This window comes from Epinephelus moara, chromosome 2, assembly GCF_006386435.1.
Source record: "Epinephelus moara isolate mb chromosome 2, YSFRI_EMoa_1.0, whole genome shotgun sequence".
Taxonomy (NCBI): domain Eukaryota; kingdom Metazoa; phylum Chordata; class Actinopteri; order Perciformes; family Serranidae; genus Epinephelus; species Epinephelus moara.
In genome coordinates, this window is record NC_065507.1 from 15,363,429 (window position 1) to 15,388,247 (window position 24,819).

Here is a 24,819-nt window from a genome sequence, read left to right on the forward strand (position 1 = left end):
GTATTAACAGTATGAGAGCGTGACATTTATTTTAACATGAGGTAGATTGATGTATATGCTCTGTACAACCATTTGATGTTTATGGTTTAATAAAACCACAAGTGTTGTCTAATTACAGTATGTCTCATTTTGTCATGAGGCCTTTTAGTTAATTTAAATAAATAACTTGTATTCTGTACATTCCTGTGCAAGGCTTGTTTTAATGTTTGCACAACTGGCAACACCAAAAATAACGTACAGAAAAGATCAAAGTAAGACACAGCAGCAGCAAAAACAACAACAGGAATAAAAGCTACCCCATGGTGGGTGCAGAGAACAGCAAATACTGTAAAAGCTTCTATAAACTCAGGTCAGTTTACAAAAAATGGAGTAGCAAAAGGATTATCTACTGATATATCTTTATTCAAAATGCAGCAGTGATGTGAGCGGACCTCCTCTTGGGTCATTACACAATAAGCTTTAACAGCTTTTATTGTCACTGCATGATGTCAAATAAACAATAACAATAACAGGAGTGGAAGCAACCATTTTCAGTACGGTTTTAATGTGTAATAGTGTTTGAAATGTGTTCAAATCCTGACTTTATTATGCATCAACAAGAAAGAAATAGGACAAAATACATGGGAGCAAAGCCAGAGCAATACATGCACCATTTTACTGAAGTGCTGTTGGTTTAATGTGGCATCATTTCAACACTGAAAGCACAAAGATTATTGGATTTAATTATGAAACTGCATTTTGATGCGTGTAGGTGTTGCGGAAACTATTGGACTGTGGAACATTTGATGACAAAAATCAGATTTTATACAACCTACATAAATTTGACGCAAGGTAATATACATATAAATTGATGACTAACCTCAGGTAGTCACACTGAAAAGATCACTTGTACCCAGCAGGAAAGACACAGTATTGAGTTTTATGCATCATAAAGTCAGTGGAGGAGGATGATACAACACAGTTGAGATTCAAAGGCTCCATTGTTTCCTCTCTCAGTGTGCCTGAGTGTGTTCTCATTTTTTTACCTGCTGACATGATTGAGTTTTCATCTAATGTCTTATCTGTTTTTTTGCCCCCACAGTCAGCAGACATTACATGAACTTTAAACTCAATCTTCAACGGGCTCGGCAAATACTGTGATATTAATTCAAATTGGCTTTGTGGGGCAAGATTCCACATATTGACATTTATTCGACAAAAAGTCTTCAATACATTTGTATTAGTAGGAGAAATGAAAGCTCCATGAGGGCTGATTCTCTCGCCAGGAGGATGCAAAAAACCTTTTAATGAATTTGGAAAACAGGTCAGAATGATGAAAACCAGTAAAACTACTTTACCATCCAATACTGATGGCAGAAGCTTCATTTTAACTTAGGAGATTGTGTGAAATGCAGTTTACTGTTGATGCCAGTAAAAGCGTCACAATGACGTGTCTGAAGCCGTAAAAAAAGCTCAATGACTGTGAGACTTGTAAAACTGATCACATCTCTCCTCAGCATTTTAAATATGCATGTCAAAAACACAGACACCCCGAAGGCTTAACCTAAACCTAAAACCCTGAACCTAAACTTCTACACTCTAAAACATCATACAGGAATTTAGGGGAATCAAATAATCTTTTGTCATGAGCTGCCCCTGCTCTAATTTTGCCTTGCCAATGCCACTGTTGCCCTGCATCAGCATTGCAGCCTGCTCTTTCAGCCCCACCTCCACCCCAGCATCCACCTGCAGACTACGGCTAAGGGAGGTAATATTTAGGCATCTCTCCCCAATATCTCATGTACACATATCTGCGGGGAGCGAGTCTAGATACCAAACTCTAACACTGTTCTGCTGTTGAAATAAACATTAAAAACACGAGTTGTCTGACTGAAGTTTTATTTGTTTCATCAATTGCGTTTACTTGACTTGAAGTCTTTTGACTTGAAATTATGGGTTGAGTGCAGAGTCCTGCATCGAGTCGGGTATGCTGGCGGTCTGATCGCAGGTTGGATGATAAATATATTAAAATAAAATGAGGATAATTTGGACTTTGTGTGTCAGCTCTGTCAGCTGCACCAGCTCCAATATGATCAATATCATATTATTAATATGGATATGCATGCATGTCCAACAGACACATTAAATGTGGATATGTGCTGCTCAATATTATGAAAATAAGCAACGCATATTCGTTTACATTGTATTTTCTCAATTGCCTTTGTTTAAAATACATTATCTTGGTTTCACATGTATGAAATGCCCCAAAATCATCCCTTTAAACATGTTATCTAACTGAAACATTTAAATAGCGCATGGTTAATTCAAGATTTGTGGTTTCAGGTTGGTTAGCAGAACTAATGGGTCTTATGTGTGGGCGGCAGGGTGGGTATGGTATTGCAGTTTTCTAAAAATGTATCTGCATTAATTTGCAGATATCTGTTTATAGAGATTAGCTGAAATGATCGTTGCACAGAAGAGGAAGTCTTGGCTTGGATATCCGCTTGATACACCAGATCTCCCAAAGTATTGGCTGTTGCCCCCAGACTGGTTTATGGGTGACTCGTCCAGGCAGCAAAATGATTAGAACAGGTTGTGTGATCGTCATATTTAATTATGTTTTGTAGCCAGGTGATTTAGTATCATCTCTCCTGTAGTGTTGGTATTTGGCAGTGGTTGAGCATATGCTCTCTATCTGGTGCCAACTTTAACATTAAACATAATGCCAAGTAATTTATTGCTAATTAGATGTAAAGAGGATATAATCTTTTTTTGTTGTTTTGTTTTCCATAGTTCTGACAGAGTGAAAATACAGTCAATGACTTTACCTGTCTTACTACAGTAGACAACACAGATTTACCTCGACAATGTTGAAACTTACACACTCTGGGTCGCAGGTTTGTAGAAAATTGTCAGATATACTATACTGACATTAACGTCTGGCTTACTGTGTGACCTTTATACTGCCCACCTGTGGTGCAGCTATAAAAAAGAGCAACGTGCAAATACTTGCAGAACAGTCACTAACAATCATGCCATGTGAGCATGACTAGATTTCATTGAGATAATATTATGTCCATCAGAAAATGTGCATCATTGAAACACTGGTTAATCCCACCAAAAGCAGCAAGGGAGTTGTGGCAAAGCTGGTGTAGGCGTCTGTCCATTTTGACATTGAATACAGGATGAAGATGATGAGGCTTTTGCATGACGCTTCTTCATTTTTGTCCATTTCTTTAGTTTTTAATCTCTCTTTAATAGGTTTCAGGTCTGGATATAAGGTATATTGAGTACGTTCCTTTGTTAGCAGCCCATCGGCCCTCTTACTGGATTCAATTCTGTAATTTATTTTTCAATTTAAATCACAGCCCTCAGGAAGCATTTAGATGAATTGTGGATGTAAAGTGGCACGAGTGGAAAGACAAAAATCCTTCTTCTGTTTTCCTCTACAGGGTCAAACAGGATTAACTGAGGCTGGAACACATTAGCTGGGTTTTATGCCATTTAGTCTCCCCCACAGCAACACCTGTGATTATTTTTACATTGTGTCAACACAATGCGTTCTGTCAAATCTGGCTCCTGTTTTATTGGAATTTCAATGAAAAAAAAAAAAAGCTGAAACTACCTGTTTTACGATTCATCGAGTGTGAATATAGTCAGTAATGTTTTTGAGCCTGTCAACACCAAGAGTAAAGACCTGGAGGGTCCAAGCCTGATAAACAAGTAGCCTAATGTAAGAGAAAGGACGCAAAGTGGAGAGATGGACAGAGCGACAACATCACTCTGACATTTTGGCAGCGCTCAGGCAGCGCAGAATGACACACACATTGTTCGGCACGCTTGTCGAGTGGTTCAGCAGTTACATATTTCGACGTGGATTGCAGTCTAGCCCCTGAAACACTACATGGCAAGACTCTTCAAAGGAGGGATCACACTTATAAGAAGTCCAAGGGTATAAGCTAGTTGTTGAGGAAATGTGTGTGATATGTCTGCACGCTAAAGGATGCCGGGAAAAAAAACAGAGATGAAGAATAGACAGCGTGGGAGACAAAGACAGTGAGAGGAAAAAGAGAAAAGCCGTGACGGAGAGAATCAAATATGACACTTTAATAGGAAGATGCCACTAGTTAACTTTTTTTTGTTTTTGTTTTTTGTCGACGAGCTGCCAAGTTGCATCATAGACGAGCAGACAGTAGAGGCATGAAAAACTTCAATGTCGGTCGAGATCAAATGCGTTCATGTCAAAGTCAGGGCCAGCTGAGGGTCGACGGAGGCTAGACAAAATAACATAAACTCTCTTTTTGAAGTTAATAAATCATTTTTGCATTCATCAGTCACTCTTGGTTAGTTTCTGCTCGTGACGTCTATTTCTCATGCTGTTTGGATTTCCTTGACTTGAAATTATTTCTCAGCTGATCTGACTGATACACCTGTAGCCTGTGCACAGATGACTTGGCTCCTCGCAGCTCTGTTAGTTGTTGCTTTGAAAGCTCTCATATCAAAGTGCTGATTGCCAGGCTGTGTTACAGCTGACAGTATTATACAGTAGTATTACACAACTCACTCTGGTAGAATTGCTTGTAATTGAAATTTATATTCTTCAAATTTAAAGTCCTTTTAAAATATTCAGTATTCAGTATTCAGTATTCCCAGTTCTTGCAAAAAAAGTCACCTTAATTGCACGTTTAACAAAATTGTGCGACACGCTTTAAGATGTTTTATGAAAAAGAAAAACTTTTAGATTTTCTTTTTTTCCCCAGACAAAAACTGTTCAGGGTTTCTGCGAGTTTCAGAAAATCAATTCTCTTTCTTTTATAATGCTAGCAGAAAAGCAATTTAAGATTGATTTTCAAAAACAAACCCAAACAAAAGATGAAAGAACTCAAAACCTCGCAAAAACACAGCGGCAACTTCAATTAAGCAGATACAAAGCAAAGGTATACGCATAATACACTCAACGGCTGACATCAAATTTCCTTTACTGCAGGTAAACGTCATTGACCAATTCACACATTTCCTCTCAGAATCAATGTTCATCTTTCTTTCAGTTTTATCGATCAATGTGAGTTAAAGCTATACCCATCAAAATGTGAAACTCTAAATTATTTGTGAATCTGTTTGCTTTTGAGTCAGAGCAGCAAAGGGGAGCCGACCTCAGCCTGCAGCTGCATGTGACTTCACAAAATATTTATCAAGAGAAACTCTGTGTTTCACTTTCACAACCATTTTCAGCCACACACATCTTTGTGTCATCACTGATTCAACCATCATAACTGTCATAACCTCTGCACCAACCCTGCAAGTAACATCAGCTTCACCCTCAGGCACTCCTCCTCCTTATCAAAACACCACGTAATGATTCTGGTGCTGCAGCTCAAATGCCGCTGGTGATGCCTTGATGCACTCTGTGGCTGGGTGCTATACCTCCCATTCAAACTCTAATGAAATGTCAGAGTGTATGCTGAACTTTAGCACCAGAGAATGCCTCCTTTTTTTCCCTTAAATCTGGCCTAATGACTGTGAACAATATCCCCATGCATCATATCAAACAAATCATCCTTAAACAAAATGAGTGCATTAGAAAGTGATGCATCATCTGTAAAGAGTTGTAGAACGTGACACGGTGAAGTAAGTTTCCACCTAGTGTATTTCTTGACAGTCTGATTGGTCGAACTATATTGTTGTTTTCTGGAGGTGGAAATTACAAAAAAAGCAGGGGTGCATTCAAGTCCTAGACATTTACAAGTTATGAGTTATTTGTGGCCTTATTGTTGCTAGATTCTTAAGATTTTTTAAGTCCACTTATAGGGGCATTTATAGCGTTTTTAGAATTGTTTAGTTAACCCTATAGATTTTACAAAGGAAGTGGACGTAGCCACTTCTACATACCCTATTTGTTCAAGTTTTGCATTTCTGCTGTTGCCATCTTGTTTTTATGGAGCCAGAAATGACCATAATTGGACGAGAGGCTGGAGCTGTAGAGGAGCAAGGGGTGGCTCTGACTGAAGGCCCGATGATACCATTGAGGTTGTGACTTGTCAATCATAAGGCAGCCACGCCCTAAAGCCTGCTTTATCACCTATTTTACTTTCAATGGGACCATAATTGATTAAATGAACATCATGTTGTATTGAAGAAGACTTGAAACTAGCAAACTCACTATAGCAATCTTTCTGAGGCAATAAATCAAGTGAGAAGTCATTTCCCTGATAGGCTTCTATACAATTAGACTTCTTTTGGCAACTTGTGGAGCACGGTCTCACTCCGAAGTCAAATCTGGGGCTTGGCCAGTGACTTGCAGCGTCTGAAACCAATGAAAAAAGGTATCCTTCAGTGTCAGCATAATAAAGAGCAGGTTGCCTTTATAGTTTAACGCCGCCCGGCAGCATCAGGGGGAAACGCAGCGGGACAAGAACGAAAGTTAAGGCGGCGACAATCTGAGTGGGGTGGTGGTTGGGTCCAACAACCACCGACTTTCACACGAGAGACCGTAAGATTCTAAAGCCAAACCCTGTTCTTTTTTCCTAAAACTAATCCCTTCCTTTTGTTGCCTAAACCCAACCATGTGTGTTTGTTGTTGACAACATTTCCTGTGAAAATGGAAGTGTATCTTGAAAGAGGAGAACTTGACACAGTGTTCCAGAACGTCAACAACCAACGCACCCAGGGTACCCTGCACGTCGTAAAGTCCATGTCCAAAACATCAATATGTGACGAGGTCAGTGTGAGAATGTGTTGACTTTTGGAGTCGCCCTCTGCTGGAAATACTGCAGGTTTAAGGCACTTGAGCATTGGCTCCACTTTCCGACCCTGACATAACCCCTTGGTTAGACCACTTTAATTCACTTTTGTCAATAAAGAGTGAGAACAAGAACAAGCACCGTCACTGAATGTTATGACAAGGAACTCAAGCAGACAAACTGCCAGAGAAAATAATCCTCACTGCTTCAACAGCCTGACAAAAGAAAGAATGAGAATGTGACTGATAAACAAGCTACTCCAATGTGGGATTTACATTCTGCTTTCATGGAGGAGTTTCATCTCTTAATAGAGAAAAAGGTTCAAGGATGAGGACTCTCTGTTCTATCCTATCTCAGGGAAATTTTCCCAACGAGACTACTCAGAAAGTGAGGATGCTAGTGATGGTGTGGATAAAGTAACCACTTAGTACAGGCTCCATTTGATTATATTTTTGGGGCATTTTGGCTTCATTAGAGCACAGTGGAGAGAAGGGAGTATAAAATATGGCGGAGGTTCCTGGACAGAATTGAACTGAGACACTGAAGCTACATGACTTTCCCCCAAAAGCACACAACATTTATATGCACATAAATATTAATGGAGTGATCTGCATTAAGCATTTAAGGTTAATTGTGAGTTAATAGGGCAAAATATATTCAAATATGCCCACATACATTGTTGTGTTGGATGAGGAATCTGGTCATCAGTGTTTGGACAGTTTGCCGTGCCAAATAGAGATCATTTTTACATTGACTGTCCATAGAGATATAGAAGCTCATATTTCCCTTTCAGTTAACTTCAGTTTCTCCATAGGGATATCTAAAAGCCACTCACATGTCTGGATGCATCCTTCTTGACACAGCTGAGCTTTTAGAGTAAAAGGTACATAAGCCTGGGGGATGCTGGCCTCTGTGCCTATGGAAAATTGTAAGCGTAAGTTTGAGTGCATGAATGTGAAGGTGTGTGTGCATTGTGGTGTATGTGTGTGGAAGTGCGTGCGCATTTGGAAATGGAGAGAGATTGATCTCCATCATTGGTGCGAATTAGATCAATAAGGAAGTCGGTCAACCAATATCTAAAAAGGCGAATATAGGGTGATAAAAACACACCTACGTGCAAGATGCATGCGCCTGCCACACACATGCATGCACCCACACATCCACACACACACACACATAAATACCCTCACAAAGACACACACACACAATTCTGGTGAGAGTGGCTGGTTATTGAAATTTCTGTCCGATGGGAAAACTGGAGCATGTCAGAGATACATGAAGGTCAATGCTGCAGAGTGGCACAGTGCAAGAGCACACTGTGTAGGTGAACCTACCCACACACACACATGCGAGCACACGCGCTTGCACATGCAGACACAAACCGAGTGTGAGAGTGAGAGAGAAAGGGACACGCCCCTCTCTTTTAGTTCAATCCCTCGGGGAAATTACATACTGACACCTCTTCCCTCGCTGTTCTTTCACCCACTTCCTCGGCTCTTTTCTTTCTTCTCTGCCTTTTATTCTCCCCTCTATCCAAGTCTCCATTCAGTAATGCTCTATTACCACAATAGAAGGACGGCAAATTGAATGGGACGGAAAGAGAATAGCACTAAAACACACAAACAACCCCCCAAAAACACCGCGAGATATTAAGAGGGAAATGAGGAGTGAATAGAAAAGTGCATCCTTTTCAACAAGGTTACTTGGAAGTGCATTCATCTTTTTTGCTCCCTCCTTTATGTTGCCTCCCTGAATTTGTTTCACTATTGTATTCTATCTATCTATCTATCTATCTATCTATCTATCTATCTATCTATCTATCTATCTATCTATCTATCCCCTTATATCGCTGTTCTGTTGAGAAACTGTCTATTACTCATGCTCCCTCTCTCTCCTGCCTCTGCACTCACATCCTTATCTAACTTGGCCTTGCTGGCGGTAAGCTACTGCAGCAATGCCAGATGAAGAGAAAACCATCTACTCTTTTTGTAACAGGAGCGTGGGCAGGCCACCCACCTTAAGTTTTAGATAGATTTTATACATTGGCTTGGAAACAGCGAAGAAATGTTCCAACTTTTTTGAGAGAGGAGGAGAAAAAAAAGGTTGTTTTCTGTAGCATAGGCAGAGAAGGAGGGGACAGACACAGAGAAGGAGAGATTAAGTGTATGTTTATGTATGTACTGAAGCCCTGTGGCTTAAAACACTCCCTATTGGATAACTAGTGCACAACATTTAGTTTCACATGTATTTGAGCATCCAAATTCAAACATAAAAATGTTATGCACTTTGTTGGAGGCTATGTAATCTCAACTGGCTACTCCCTGTAGGTTAATCCAATGATAGCGTTCATTATCACCTAGGGCTGTTTGGAAAATTGCAATACCATGCTATTGACAAGCCACCTGCAGGGAATGGAAACACACTGCCACTACCGCTATGTTTTTTCTTGTTTTCAAGGGAGCGCTGCATATACACACTACAAATGCCAGCGTGATGAGGCGCTGAGCGCTTATTCTGCATTGAGCAAGTTCATCTGCCGTTTTTTTTTTTATTGGTAGCCAAGAGCTGAAACATGTTCAACTTTTGTAAAACACTGCAGCAACTTGTCACTGTCACTTTTACACAGATGTGCATTGTGGAGGACGGTCAAATACCACAAAGACCAACTGTAACATTGTTGAAAAACAACAATAGAGGAGAAATTAATACTGACTCCACACACACCCATCCCCCCAGAACAGCGTCGGACTTTGAAGCCAAAGTTACATAGTGGCCAAACGTGGAATTACAACTCCCAGGTCCGTCAAGTGATGTCATTGGATACATTTCTTTGAACATCACAACCCCTGAAATGACTCATTTCACTATCAGGATTTGATTCATTCAGAGTGACAACATTTTTGAAGTTTAGAAGAGCTGCACATTAAAATAATTTTCGTCCCCATTCGACTTTGCATTAGGGCTAAACTACAAGTAGCCGCTTGACTGCCATAAGTCTCAGTACTTGCTCAATGGGCCCCACAGTTTCAGAGGATCTGAGTAATTTTATACCATAGAACTTGAGCTTCTGTGGCTTCATGCGCCACTGAGAAACTTTTTCAGGAATAAACAGGGACCTGCCTCCAGCGCTGTATCCAGTTTGCTCCATAAATCCATGGCATAGACCAGCAGGTCCATCCTCTCTCCCTATAAGCTTCAGCTTTTTCTTAATTCAGAGCAAGGCTAAAAGCAAGTAGGTACTCCACCTTGTGCCAAAATATTTACCTCTGTGAATATACTGTATCATAGCAACCAGAAACAACCAAAGCGTCTCAGCTGAAGAAACACCCCTTATTGCATCTCATTGTGCTTTTGTGTTTAGTAATTTATTCACAATACTCTCTCTATCCCACTCCCACCGCTTCCACCAATGGGCTGACTATGGATGTGCCAGTCAAACTTTGTCATTATCTCCTTCAGTCATTCATGTTGCTGCTGCCAAACTTTAAATCTGTTCTCCTCTCTGCTCCTGTCAGCTGTCATTTTAGGTGGAATCATCACGCCCTCCTCCACCCCATTCACCTCCAGTCACCTTATCCAGAGCCCAGGACGAGCTCATCTAAAGCCCACTCCTCTTCACATGCAGATCCTCAGCTCATCATCACTATTACCACCACCAGCGTCTAGACTCCATAATCTACTATGTCTTTACCAACCCCCTGGAATGTGTGACATCACGATGAGGTCTAATCACCAAAGAGTTTTGACATTTCTCATACTTACATGAACATGTAAATAAATGTTCTTTTTTCTCGGGATGAGTCTCTCCTGATTGAAACAACAGCATAAAAATGAAGCTTCCATACAAATCACTAAAATCAGGATAACTTATGTCATTTGCAAAACAAACAAACAATAATAACTGGATGTTGTGCCACCCTTAATCACTGGAGGGGAAATTCCTTCACAGCAACAGCCCTTTTATCAGCAGCATTTTTTCTCTTCACGCTCTGACTGTTTCCTTTGTGAGTGTCTCTCACAAAGGAAACAGTGACTGGAGAAGCAAAGGCCTGACAAAACTTGTGTCTACACATTCGGTTGATATGTAGATGTTTGACCATGTGGGACATTTACTGCCCGATTACAAGCTGACCACAGTTGTTCTCCTTCAGTAAAGAAGGAAACTTTTCAAGCCTACAAAGGCAGGTTTGATATTCAGGGAATAGATTTTGGGTGGAGTATCACTTTAAGGAACAGTTGCAGAAGAAGAACTTCTCCGTAGTCTTTCTGCCTACATGAGGTGAATGATGACTCATTAGTTGATTCTTTTTTCTGTTTAGCTCGGAGCGGGGAATGTGCCCTCTAGCCTGACAAAGCCACCTGACAATTTCACTTCCCTCTCATAGCTTGAGACATCATTTATTGTAAAATAGGCAGTGCAGCAGAAGAATACTGATTTTCTCCTTCACTTGGACAGGCCAGTGAAACTTCCCACACCTTAACAACACTTATGGGCTCTTTTGTTTTTGCTTGTGGTTTTCAAAATGGCAGAAGTACAAAACAACTGCTCTGGAAAAGTTCTCCAATTTCCCTTGAGCTACTGTACTTCAGACTTATGGTATGCAGTTGCATGATCATGTTTTATTGTATATCTGCATTGCCAAGTTATAATAGTTCTTTAAAAAGCTGGAGAGTTTCAAGAAGTGGCAAGTCATGTCATGTAGCGACAACTGGAGTCTGGATTACATGCTTTCTATATTGATTGTGACTGCAATGAATAAAATGCTTTGTAAAAATGAATAAGTTAGGCCCATGGAAGCATGAGCTGCTCACTGACATGACAGAATAAGTGCATCATGCTATGTCATCTCTCCACAGAATGTTTTAAGGCCCACACATACTAAAGTGACATCAAAGAAATAGTGGCGACAAAGGCCGACTGTTGCATCACCTTACGTCGCGCTTGCACCTGAACATACATACAGACCACAGCCAAGGGCCAAGCAGCACATTTCTCTTCTCAAAACTTCTATTTCTCTTCTTGTGCACTGATTAGCTTAAGCTCAACAGCCAATCAGAGTGACAGGCTCAATTCAGTGTGCTCAATCGTCCGAAAAGACGCCGTCAAGGGCCAGCTAGTGCCAACAGTGTGGGACACATTGCGTCGTACATCGCTGACAGCCTGACACTGGCGTACGTAGGACGGTTGGCCTGGTGTGTCACGGCCCTTAGCGAAGACAGATTTTACTCGCTGGTTTGAGTGCTGGTTAATCATAAATGTCAAAAAAACCTAGGAACTAGCTTAGAGCTGATATTTCTTTTTGTGAATGGTGCAGGGGCAAAATGATCATTTACCACCACAGAAGCTGAGTGTTTCTCTACTTGCTGTTGAATGTAAAGAACGCACAACCTCTGGCTTGTTCATGTGATCAAACAAACACAGTTAAGCGAGCTGTCACATGGCCAAAAGTGGAGTTAACATTGACAAGGACTGCAGTGACAGGGATTCCAATTTGGGTAAGAATAGTAGACATTTTTTAATACTATAACATTTGTGATGTTTAAGAAAAGACAGTCAAACCAAAGAGATTAATTCTATTGGTAAATGGTATAGTAAATCGAATGCATTTAATTAGCGCTCTTAGGTGCCGCAACCATTCTTAAACACAATCCTGGACCCTGATTAACAAAAATCACCCACTGCAACACTGTGTGCTGTCTCTCTCTCTCTGTATCTACTGTGCCTGCTCTTGCCTTGTTTTTAAATCATATTTACTGAGCCAAAAGACAATGAATGTGTCATGATTATTAGCTAGCTGTCTGAATGAATGGAGAGCGCTCAAGTGCCTACTCACAGTCCTTTGAGTTTAACAAGTCAGCAGGGGGTTTGTACACCAGCAAATATACAACCGCATCGCATATTTACCTGCTGGTAGGTGCAGAAGGGCAGTGGACTGTGCACACACATGCACACACGCGCTCACACACACACACACACCAAGAAGAGAGAGAAAGAGCTTGCTCAATACTCTGCAGGGATCCACATGAGATAAAATTCAGCAGCACTGAATAATGCGGTCCATTTATCAAAGACAGAAACACAAACCCTGACACACGCACGTACACACACGTATATATACAGCACTCTCAGAGGGTTGTTTGAGAGCGAAGGTGCCCTTGTGTCAGTGGTCATTTATCAGAATATGTGATTCAAAGTGCCGTGGCAGGCAAAGCCCAGTGGTCTCTACTTGAGCAAATGTCTTCTCATCACTTTGAACCCTATAGCACATAATCCCACACTGCTGTGCCCCCGAAATGTAAAACACTCTCTCCCCTGTGTTTGGATTTACATCATTCAGCCAGGATGAGCCCTGAAACAGGAGGAAAGCTACCACAGCAGTAAAGGGAGGAAGAAAACAAAATAACTATATTTTAGCCCAATGTGCCACAAAGTTTGGAGCAGGCACACAACAAGAGTTTTTTATTATTAGAAAGGCTCAAAACAACCAGCACCAAATATTACAAAACCAGAAGCAGGCTGGAAATGTTTCCCTCAATGTTTCCCTCAAGATATCCAGAGTCAAAAGTTGATTATGTTCCCTCATGTCATAAACTACAGTAGTAAAATCACAACTCACTGCATCCTAACCAGGCCTGCAGTGGGTAAACTCTCATGGGTTTGGCAGAGTAATGTTTTGATCCAACCACAAATAACCTGACTGATGTTGTAAACTTAAAACTGACATTTATATGGAGACATTAGAACAACATGATTATGTTTTACAGTGGCACATAAAGCTAAACTGCTGTATTAACCCATCTGTTAAAAGTAGATCCAACCAAACAGAGCCCGGAAAACTTTAGCTACACATACAGAGGGCTGACAGGTATTTTATTTAACAGATTATTACTGATACATTGTGTTTACTGCTGGATGCCAATCTTGTCTTTTGCTTCTGTCTGGCCCTGGGATTCAACACTGGTCAGTGTTTTTGCCACATAGAAGACGGTTTGCACAGCAATCGCACTCAGGTATGCACAAGCAGACTGAGACTTTCTGGAAGAGGTGGTCTCAGTCTGGTTACAAACAAACTCTGGTGTGATTCGTTTGTGGTGAGAACTTGTTCCGACCTTAATCCGAATGTGTGTCACATTTATCTTGCAAGTGTACTCTTCTTGAAAGCACCCAGAAGAGAAACGTACACAAGAGAAATACTTTCTAAAAAATGTCAATGTGCAACTATCTACTCATAATTATAACAAACCTGAGTGAATCCACCCATGTCTTAATATCTTATGAAAAAGCACACACAGTGGTTAGTATGATATCTTACAAATTAGCTCCTTACAAATGATGTTACGTACTAAATGTAAGTTAGTTTGATTAGGTTTAGGAAAAACACTGCTTAAAAAAATCCAAAGCATGCTCAAAGTTCACACGATTCTAAACATCAGTCTCCTGGGAAATGTCCTGTGTACCCACCCACCCACCACCCCCACCTAGCTCTTTACAGGGACTACTTTTTTTTTTACCTTCTTTACACCCATCTGTGCATTTATTATATGATAGCAGCCTTCCTAAATGTGGGTAACACACAAATTACTTTCACATGGGATAGGCTATATACACATTTTGGTGCATTACTTTTTGTAGGTATACCTTCAAACAGTGCATAAAAAAAACCTGAGTTCGCACACACCGATCAACTTGCACTGTGCTCTGAATCAGCTGATGCACCAACCAAGCTTTCCTTCTGCTATTACCAACTGGGCCATCAATTTAAGTTGACAACTCACTGCACATTCTCTGCTGCTGCAGCTCCTACTCATGCATGTCACGCCTTACCTGTTCTCATTGGGTCCCTCGACATTTGTACTCGAGACCTGTGTTGGGAATAGCAGAACATTATGGATCCTGCTCCCAGTAGTTTAATTCAAACCACTGGTGATCAATGCAATAAATCTGAGAGGAGAGGCGCACACCTGATGGATAGAAACTGCACAGCTGACAGTATTTGGAGCTCTACGTGGCCACAATACTATGGTCCACTTTGCACTCCAGAATAATTTTGTTGCATGTAAATGGTGTTGCTGTCATGCAAAGCATCATATCCTGTCTTTCCCCTGTCGCTCTCCTTTGTTATGTACGCTCACCAGAGCTGCTGATCTTTGCCTTCTATTTAGACACTCTGTATTTATAGATTTACATATGATTCAAATGTGTTTGGTTTAAAGGATGTCTGAAATGTTAATTGGAGCATACTCGGGATGTGCCACGCTGTGCTGTGCTGTCATCTATATGAAAAGCACAAGCTGTAGTACATATTGTTACTTGAGTGTCTGGATCCTCTGCTTCGGAAGGTTTTGTGGGTCATGCAATACAATGGTTATCTGTCACTGTAAAATGAGTTACAATCCATTTTCTCTCTAGTGCCTCCTCCACCTCTTCACACATGGCACAGCAGTATTCTACCTACATAGGTCACTAGTCCTGTGGTGCCATTGGAGATAATTTCTTCAATCTTAAGCGCTGAGTGCTCCACTGCTGTGTGTGTTTGACTAAATGTGCTGAATTTTCAGCGCTTGTGTTTGCTGCTTATTGCTGCATATCAGGCTGCTGGTACTCACATTAAGGATGAAAGGAGAGTCGACAAGAAGAAAAAGAGGTTTCACTTAGGGCTGAAATGACCAAGTCAGATGGGGAGAATCTTTGCGTTCCTCATGTCTAACTGAAAATTAAGAGTGTGGGATCCACTGTTGTAGATGCAGATTTTGAAGGATTGATCTCTTCCTGTTATTGCTTTTTGCTGGCTTTAAAGTAAGCTTTACCAGGAACAAAAAGAATCTATTTACAATTACTCTTAATTACTAAATTTACTAAATTTAGGAGATTCGAATCATCAGTCAGAGACCCTTCATTTGACTGAGATTGATTCAAGTCGGGCATTCGTCATTGTTTTTTCTAGTCAGTGTGCTGTGCGGTGTACATTTAGGGATGTTTTGGTTCCCAGATTTTGCTGGTACAGACTGCTGTTGACGTGATTCAGCGGCACAGAGGAGGTTTGATATCTAGTGTCGCCAAAAAATGTTGCTCATTTCCAATCTGTCGTTAGCGCTGTTAGCTTGTTAACTATATTACATGAATGCCGCTGAACATCCCACTAAGCCCGTTTCAAACATTAAAACTTAATATGGAAAAAAGAAAACGAGTTGTCAAATATTCATATTTCATGGCCGAGTCTGATTTGACTGACATAATTCTGAGTTGGGTATAGCACTAAAATATAAGAACGATGGATGTCTCTGTCAGTAGTCACATCAGCAGCTCAGCTGTGTGTCCTGTTGTCTTGCCCTTGAGCAAGACTATGAACCCAGCTGCTCACGGAGCCGTAGCATTGTTCCAACCTCTAATTAGTCCGATATGTGATTATACTAGGCTATACTGTATTTGTGTACCATAGAGGATCAGCAACGCAACAAAAGTAGGCTACTGGTCGAGATACAAGTGTCATAGAGAGGAGAGAATGAAACACCATAACCTCCTGTTATTAACTCTGGGGTCTGGGTTGTGTGGGGAGCTTTCCGCGGTGCTGAACGGCTCCCGGCGGGCTATTTCTTGATGGTGCGCCGTGACTGGCTCTGGGTCAGCTGGGAAAGGCTTGAGGCAAAGCAGGCTCACGGCTTATGTGTTTGTCACTTTCTTTTTCATTTTAACCCACACCATGATCTTTTCCTGACCCTAACCAAGTGGTTTTTGTGCCTAAACCTAACCAGACCTTAACCACAGGGCATCATGATGATTTCGGAACAACGGGACTTCGGAACAATGAGTTTAATATGGTCGGACCAATGGGCTGTCGGACCAATGGGCAGACCCCGCTGCTCACACACTCCATATCAGATTACATCAAAAAGATAAAAGTTAAAATGAACAGTGTGTATACAAGCTCAAGATAAAGAGTTGGAAAATGCTGTGAGAGCAAGACATAAAATGATTGCCTTAAGTGTTGTGACTGTATGCAGATCAACAAGTGAAACACTCTATATGTTACACAGGATGCTACCAATGTTAGCTAGCTAAACATACTGTTGAACTTCTCACTTAGAATAAATGTGTAAATAGAGCTGTAGTACATTCATCAATCTGTTTGCTAATTTGTTTTTATGCTAATTTCCTTTGGCACAGTGCTTACGTTCTGTCTGAAATCTGCTGCAAAACATAGACAAAGTTGACTCTCATGCAGAGACAGAGCTATGTGGAAATGAGGCGTGAACCTCAGACACATGCATGCAGATTCTGACCTCTGGGCTCTGTCTGATTGGCCAGAGAGTTAACACCATGGCGCATATCAGTCAAAATAGCTCCTAAAGACAGAATGTAATTTACTACATTGTTACTATAGTCAAAGTGTAATATCACAGTCATTCACAATGTGTTTATTGTGCAAGTTGGTACTGTCATAACAAAAAAAAGGATGTATTTTGCAATGTGCTATTTGTTTTCCCCTTTTCTCCAGCAATGAGGTCAGAGCATACAGCCCCCTCTTCTGTCTCAACTAGTCTGACTCCAAACTCGTCAAATACTGATGCTTGATCAGTGGCCCTCTGCATCAGATACTGCTGAACCAAGGCACCCTTTAGCGGTGGTATAAGACATCGTGCAGCAGAATTTTTTGATGCTGGGAGTAAGAATGTGTTTTTGTCCCAAAATTGAAAATTATTATAAAATAGAGCACAAAGTTTAGTGTGCTGGACCTACTCCATTCAACGGAAAACACTTTCATGTCATTCAGGTCAATCTGTCCGCAGCGCTACTGCATTGAGTTCCTGAACACACTCACTCACACCCAAACACAGACAGAAATAATTATGTTTGTTCAGTTTAAATAGCCTTTTTCCACATCAATCTTCTGCTGAGAATTTTTCATCGCTTTTAACACACCATCTTTGCTGAACAAGAGACAGCTGAGCAGCTAAATGATGCGGTGATAAGGACGGGTGATGCAGATAATTATCAAAGAACTGAAGCGGGGGATCAATCAAACCTGACTCCACGTGTTGCTTCTGTTTTTTTGTGCACACTTGTTGAGCCTCACACAAACAGCACAACAGCATATTATTGAAGGCTTGGATTGAAACGAGTATGTGTTAATAAGAAACTAAGAAAACATTTGCACTGACATGCAGACACCCAGAGCAGCAGAGCTTATAAAATATATACACAAGAAAACACACGCAAACACGTATTTTGTTGAATTTTAGTGGAACTAGAGAGTCTCTCTCTCACACAGACACACGAGCACGTAAGCACCAACCCCGATGCCCTGGCGGATTAATCCTCACATCTGTTCTGCTGGAGACTGAGGAGAGATTAACCTGCTGCTTTTACCGCCTCATTGGCTCACATGCACAAACCCATGAACACACACACACACATACACATGAATACATGCAGCACTTTCACTCCTACATACTGTGCAAACATATGATTCATGACAGCACACACAGAGATACAACTTAGCATTTGTGGACAGCCAGACGCTCGCGTTCGCAGCTATCTTCGTCATAATCCGTCAAATCAGAGGATGAGAGTCATGACATCACCAAAAATCTTTTCGTGGAACTCAAGCGACACAACTGTAAAACCTCTGTGATCAAAAATAAAAAAATAAGTTATGCACATTTAAGTGTGATTCTGTCAAGCAGCTCCTGCAGGTGGCGCTGCACACACTGACAGTCTAACAGTATCAGTGACACTACAGCAACAAACTATTTACAAACATACACAGGCAGAGGAATGTAGTTGGACAAGACTTTCTGCAAAGTTGACTGACTGCGGAAATGCGTATGCGCAGGGCTGACTCAGTAGTGCATTAGCACTGTAACCACAGATACACACCCAAACACACACACACTAGCAATTATACATAAAGGTTAAATAAGTAAAATTGTGTTCATGAATGTGATTGATCTTAGCCCTGCAACACACTGACATATAATAATGTTTGTCTTCTTTGAGGACATTGTTTACATGTTTGTTTATCTCTTTCTTGAATGAATGACTGAATTTGTGCATGTGGGGTTGTGTGTCATCAATGTGCGTGCGCATGTGCCTGCGTCTCTGTGAGTGTGTATCAGTCTAGGTAATTGGATCTGAGCAGAACATGTCGACACTGGCAGCCAATCAAAGATTTTTTTTTGTTGCCATTTTGCTGCCAACAACATTAAATCCCTTTGCAATATAAAACACAAATGCACACACACACACACACACACACACACACTCTCATGCTCACACTGTGTACACAGACACGCACACAAACTAACGCTGCTCGATGGCACGTGAGGATACGAGAAAGCAGCAATTTTAAACTGTAGGTATCTGCCTGTCACAAATCACACAACACAAAAGAAGGAGCGAGACAGACCAAAATGAGGTGAAGAGAAAAAAAAAACGACGGAACGAAATGAGGCTCAGTGCTGCAGGGACTGCAAGAACAAAATTGCATCAACTCAACTGAGAAACATAGCAGCCTAAAACACACACACACACACACACACACACACAAACAGAGACCGTTGTGCAAAAAGCACTCATCCGCCATTCAAACAACAATGTCACTTTAATTTCCTCCCTTTCATGTTTATTGCTGTTTTATGTTTTATCTTTCCGTCTTTTATCTGACACACACACCAGCCGCGCACACACATACACACACACACGCGCGCGCACACACACACACACACACACACACACACACACACACACACACACAGAAGCTCCAGGCAAGTAATAAGTCTCTCACTGACTCAATCAATAGGGAAACACAGAACGCTGCAGCAACAGGAGCTAAAACTTACCTCCGCCGGACAAAAGTTACTCATTCCCAAAAGACAAGAACCGTGAGGGACTAACAAGAAGCATAGAGGAGGACAGAAATGTGTGTGTGTGTGTGTGTGTGCAAGAGATAAACAAAAAAGGGAGATCAAGGGACTAATATAACAAGATAGGAAGCTTGTAAAAGAAAAGTCCTCCTCAAAGGGGATTTTGAAACCGATTGCATGAAGGAAAAACCATGACAGTTCCGTAAATTTATGGGAATGAATCAAAGTCTACCTGTTGTTGTTTCAGGCTGGACAATAATTTTTAAAAAGGAAGAAGGAAGAGAGAAGAGGGCAGAGGGCATGAAGCATATAGCATCCTGTTTTTCAGACTGTGTGGAGAGAAGAGAAGAGAAGAGAAGAGAAGAGAAGAGAAGAGAAGAGAAGAGAAGAGAAAATCCTACCTGAAGTTGTTCGGACAACGTGGTGGACTGTCTGGTAGTCAGCGCTGGAGCTGAACTCTCCTCAGGACGCAGAAACACTTGCTGACCGCGTCTGCAGGCATCAAAAACAACTGTCAGGACCCTGTGTGTGTGTGTGTGTGTCTGTGTGTGTGTTTAAGTTGTCCGCTGTGCACACATGGAGTCAGCTGTTCAAGTCTGAGTGATAAGCTGCTGGAAAAAGAGTACTTTCACACACACACATACACTCAACTTATCTGTCCCCTGACGTGAAGAGTGCAGGAATTTAAAAGGTGTGTGTGAGGGAATTTAGGGGAAAAGGTCAGTGTGTTTACATGTGTGTGAGTGTGTGAAGTCCTTACAGGTCCTTTCCTTTCTTCCTCTCGAGCGCAGTCATGTCATCTCCACCTGTCGTACGCAGATAGAGCGCTGGAGTCACACACACATTCACACACACAGCGACGCACCGATGCACACACTCGCGCCGGCAGGCTGAGACACACACTGGGGCGCTAACACCACGAGCTGCAACGCATAGAGTGAACACAGTCCCTCCTCCTCTCTCTCTCCTCCCACCTCTCTCTCTCTCTCTCTGTCTGTCTTTCTCTCTGCTCCTCCTCTGGGTCTTACTGCCTCCCTCAGCCCGCCCCGTGTTTCACTGTCCTACTGTCAGAATGTGCACAGGCAGGATACACACACACACACACACACACACACACAAAAAAGAAACACTGTAGTACAGGTACATTAAAGGGTTGACTCACTTTGACCACATGGGATGCAGAGGAATTATAAACCTGAATGCAAATATTAGGAATATTCATAATGAGGCTCATTGCTTTTGGATTTACAGAAATTATAAAGACATCACTGACTATTGATTCAAATATTTAAAATTGCCTACCTTCTATGGACACGCAAATTATGACAATGGGAAAAACGTGTCCCTTATTCTTGTGCAAAACTGCTAAGAGAGAAGGTCGGATGATCACAATGTATCTGACTTGGTATCCACAGCAACATCACATCCTACCATCAATCAACCGTAGTATCTTGAGACCTTCACCAAAAGACAGAGGTAACACAGATCAGAAAGTGCTCATATGAACGAGTTGTTTTGGAAGGCAATAACAGAAAAACTTTTTGTCAACCCAATCGCCAGAAAAAACGTTGGCATTGCACATTTCTGCAAACCACAGATATGTCACATTTGCACATCATTATGAAGCTGATACATTGAGACAATGCTTCAACAACGCTATGGTTAACCTGTCGTTATGTTTAGGCACAAAAACCACTTGGTTATGGTTAGGAAAAGATCATGATTTGGCTCAAAATACCCCGTTTTTGAGTCACAATCCCAAGATGAAAAGCAGTGATGTCTAGTAAAAAAGAACCACTTTTCCTGCTACTGTCCTGGCAGGAAACGCAGTGATGTCTCATGGGACAATCCTTCCATTAAGCTCACTACACAACACCCACATTTGGAGCCTAAAAATCCAATGGAAATGCATCAATGACTCACTAAAACGCAACCCATTTTCTTGTTTGCTGGTCTCAACAGTAGTCAGCAGTGGTCCCCATTCGTTTCGCCTAAGTGACACGCCATCCACCATCACGTCCACCTCTCAATTACAAAGTCAGCCTATATATTAATTCCCTTTAGAAACATTGATTTGATACATAAGAAACATGCACATGCAACATATGTAATTTGCAGAAACATACAATGTCAACATTTTCTTCTGGCGACTGGGCTGATTTACTTGTTGATAAAATATCTCACCATAAGGTCCATTATGAGCTGAGTTTACCCACTGGTTGGGAATTTCTTTTCCTGAGCACTTTAAGATCTGTTCTTCCATATTTGCTCAAAACATTTGAGTCATATACGATGGTACTGTATGATCGAGAGCACAAGAACAGCTAATAAACAGACCTTTACGTAACATTGTGAGGTGAGACTCACTCGGACTTGGACTCTACAAACCCAAAAGCTAGTTAAAATTGCTACTAAAAATGTTGCTCTACTGCTAAAAACGTTCATCATGTCAGATACAAAAAGCTGTTCTTAGCCCAGTTACTGTGTATGATATTTAATAATGTTTCAGATGTCTATATTTATTTATTTTACTGTTTTCAATTTTCAATGTCATTTATTTTGCTGTTGTTGTGATGCTATTGCGCCGATATGCCTTAATGTTCTCAGCTCCTCATCCACCTTTCCTCCACTTCGCCTTCAACTTGCTAGAGCTGCTCCTCTGCGTTTTTTCACCTCACTTTTGCTCTCGCAATCTGATCCTAGTCAGCCTAATCATCCCATTGAACAGGCCTGGGAACCGCAGTAATAGAATTGAACCTGACCCTAACCAAATGGCGACAATAAAACGTGGCCCTGAACACGTACAGATCTTGGGTTGGTTCCTGGGGTCTGGGTAAACCCGTGAAGACCTCTACCACAGAGTTCTTCAAAGTAACAGATAATATCACTCTGCAGTGTTTGGTCTAAAACATCACACTATAAATAATCATTTCTAAAAAAATATATCCAGAAAATGAAAGACTGAATCAACCCTAATGTCGCCCTTCATCCAGCCTGACAGAAATAACAGTCACATGTACAGTATTTTTAAAATGCATCAAACATGTCAAAGATTTATCTCCTCCACCATCACACCTCTATACATTCAATCACCCCACAGATTCATCACAACAGCCCCAATCTGCTGCAGGAGGCGTCCCATGTGCCGCTGACAGCTCCGAGGTGACATTGGTAGTGACGGGACATTTAGCATGAAGCTGTACAGCAGGTTGAATAGGGCTGTCTAATGTAGTGCATCAATCTGACAACAAACCCCAGAGCCATATTCTAAAAACAAGCATGCCAGCAGCTCTATGCACACTCACGCACAATGTCATGTCATATCACATGCAAAATGTATTTGTTGAGCAGCTGGATCAAGTCAACACTGCTGGTGACTTTTATGATGTGGGTTTCTGACTGGTATTAATTTTGAGGATCTTTTAAAATGCATTTTGTCTCGAGGTAAGAATACTGTTGAGCATGATATTTGTCGTTGTTTGAACGGCATTTTTTGAATGTAGATCACTTAAACGGGTTTTGACTGAATACATGTGAAGCTATCACAGGCAAGCAGTCACAGCGCTGGATTAAAACCAGCTGACAAAAGCAGCTTCTCTAAATCATGTGAAGTAAGCCGCTTCGGTTCAAATGCTGGAAATTGGCCTGACTGGGAGAAGATACTGTTAATTGTTTGGGAAAACAATCAAAACTAAGTACTGTTGTGACGTGTTTACTGGAGGCTGAAATTGCCTGAAATAAATGATGAATATTTGAAGGCTTTAACCACTCGAACAAAATCAGATTTGATCAGTGTCGTTATTGAGCATTTTTGAACTATAATCTCACATACCGTATGCTTGAGCCAATGATTAACTGAAGCTGTAACATGCTTTTATTTAATGAAATACTGAATCCAAAACAACATCAATGTTTGAGGAGGTTGAGGTGAAGAGAGGTTGATTTCTTCACCTCAACCTTTAACTACATGTTTATATATTGATAAAACAGGATGAAGTGTTATCTGCTGTACAGTGTGTTTCTGTGTCTGATCTGTATCCACTGAAAGTATTTTAGAATCACAGTGTGCCTTATTTAAAGATAATTTAAAGAATAATTATCAGTGTAACAGGAAGTGTTTCATTTTCAGTCTTTTTGAATTGTTCATAAATATTCTGTTCGATATTTAAAAGCTCTTTTTGCAGTAAAGTGATGTGACGGTTTTTTATATAGTGAACGTATCCAGCCTCAGGTTGAGAGGCGTTCTTTAGATGGAGAAGTTTCAATGTAATATCTAAAAAGGTTGATCCTTGCTTTGTGGAGTCGTGTTGAGGCGAGTGTGCTCTGCTGTTAAAGGGGAACTACGCCTATTTTCAAAATTCATACATGTTATCCATATGGTCTAAGACAGTGCACAGGTATTAGTACACATGAACAACACTCTCCCAAATCCTAAAACTAGAATACTAAAATTCAAATTTATGATGCCATAAAGTATAAGGTCTGGAGCTGCTCCACAAACAATGAATTGGGAAAGATGTTACAGATGACACTGAGAGCGCCCTGGGGAACGTTCCGAGTATTCAGTCATTCCATTTGTCAATGGAGCAGCTCCAGACTTTATATACTATGACATCACAAGATTGAGAGTTAGGCCCTGGCTACACATATACAAATTCATTCATTTATTTGTTTTCCATTACCACTTATCCTATCGGGGGTCGTGGAGGGGCTGGAGCCTATCCCAGCTGACATTGGGCAAGAGGCAGGGTACACCCTGAACAGTTTGCCAGACTATCACAGGGCTGACACATAGAGACAGACAACCATTCATGTCTATGGCAATTAACCTGCATGTCTTTGGACTGTGGGAGGAGGCTGAAGTACCCAGAAAAAAACAACGCTGACACGGGGAGAACATGCAAACCCTACCCCAGGTTCGGACCCTTGCAGTGAGGCGACAATGCTAACCACTGCACCACCGTGCCACCAGTTATATAGATATTTTTTCAAAATGATCCTCGTCCATTTGAAAAACATATCTGTCCACACGGCCTCATTTTACAAAATATATCTGTACACACTACAATGCAAAAATGACTCCAAAGCTGTCACCAACCTCCCCTTGTCGCAAAGGTAGTAAAGTGTATACAGGCTAACGTTATTTTTTTCAAAACATCCAGTGGAGATCTAATCATTGTAAATTCCCGTTTGATATGAGGATAAAGCTCACTCAAATACACGTGATGCTCTAGAT

General features: G+C 41.1%; 1 protein-coding gene across 2 annotated transcripts in view; it reads right to left on the reverse strand.

Annotated features, from left to right (window-relative positions):
• LOC126401898 (cGMP-dependent 3',5'-cyclic phosphodiesterase) overlaps nucleotides 1-24,819 on the reverse strand; it is a 225,118-nt gene that overhangs the window by 133,894 nt on the left and 66,405 nt on the right. Inside the window, exons 1-2 of one of the 2 annotated variants that reach the window (XM_050063464.1) lie at nucleotides 20,344-20,492; nucleotides 19,985-20,075 (exon numbers count right to left, since the gene is read on the reverse strand). In XM_050063464.1, coding sequence (XP_049919421.1) covers nucleotides 19,985-20,075; nucleotides 20,344-20,378 — 126 coding nt within the window. In that variant the 5' untranslated portion in view covers nucleotides 20,379-20,492. Of the gene's footprint in view, nucleotides 1-19,984; nucleotides 20,076-20,343; nucleotides 20,493-24,819 lie in introns of those variants that run through there. The other variant, XM_050063456.1, reaches the window with a different exon arrangement.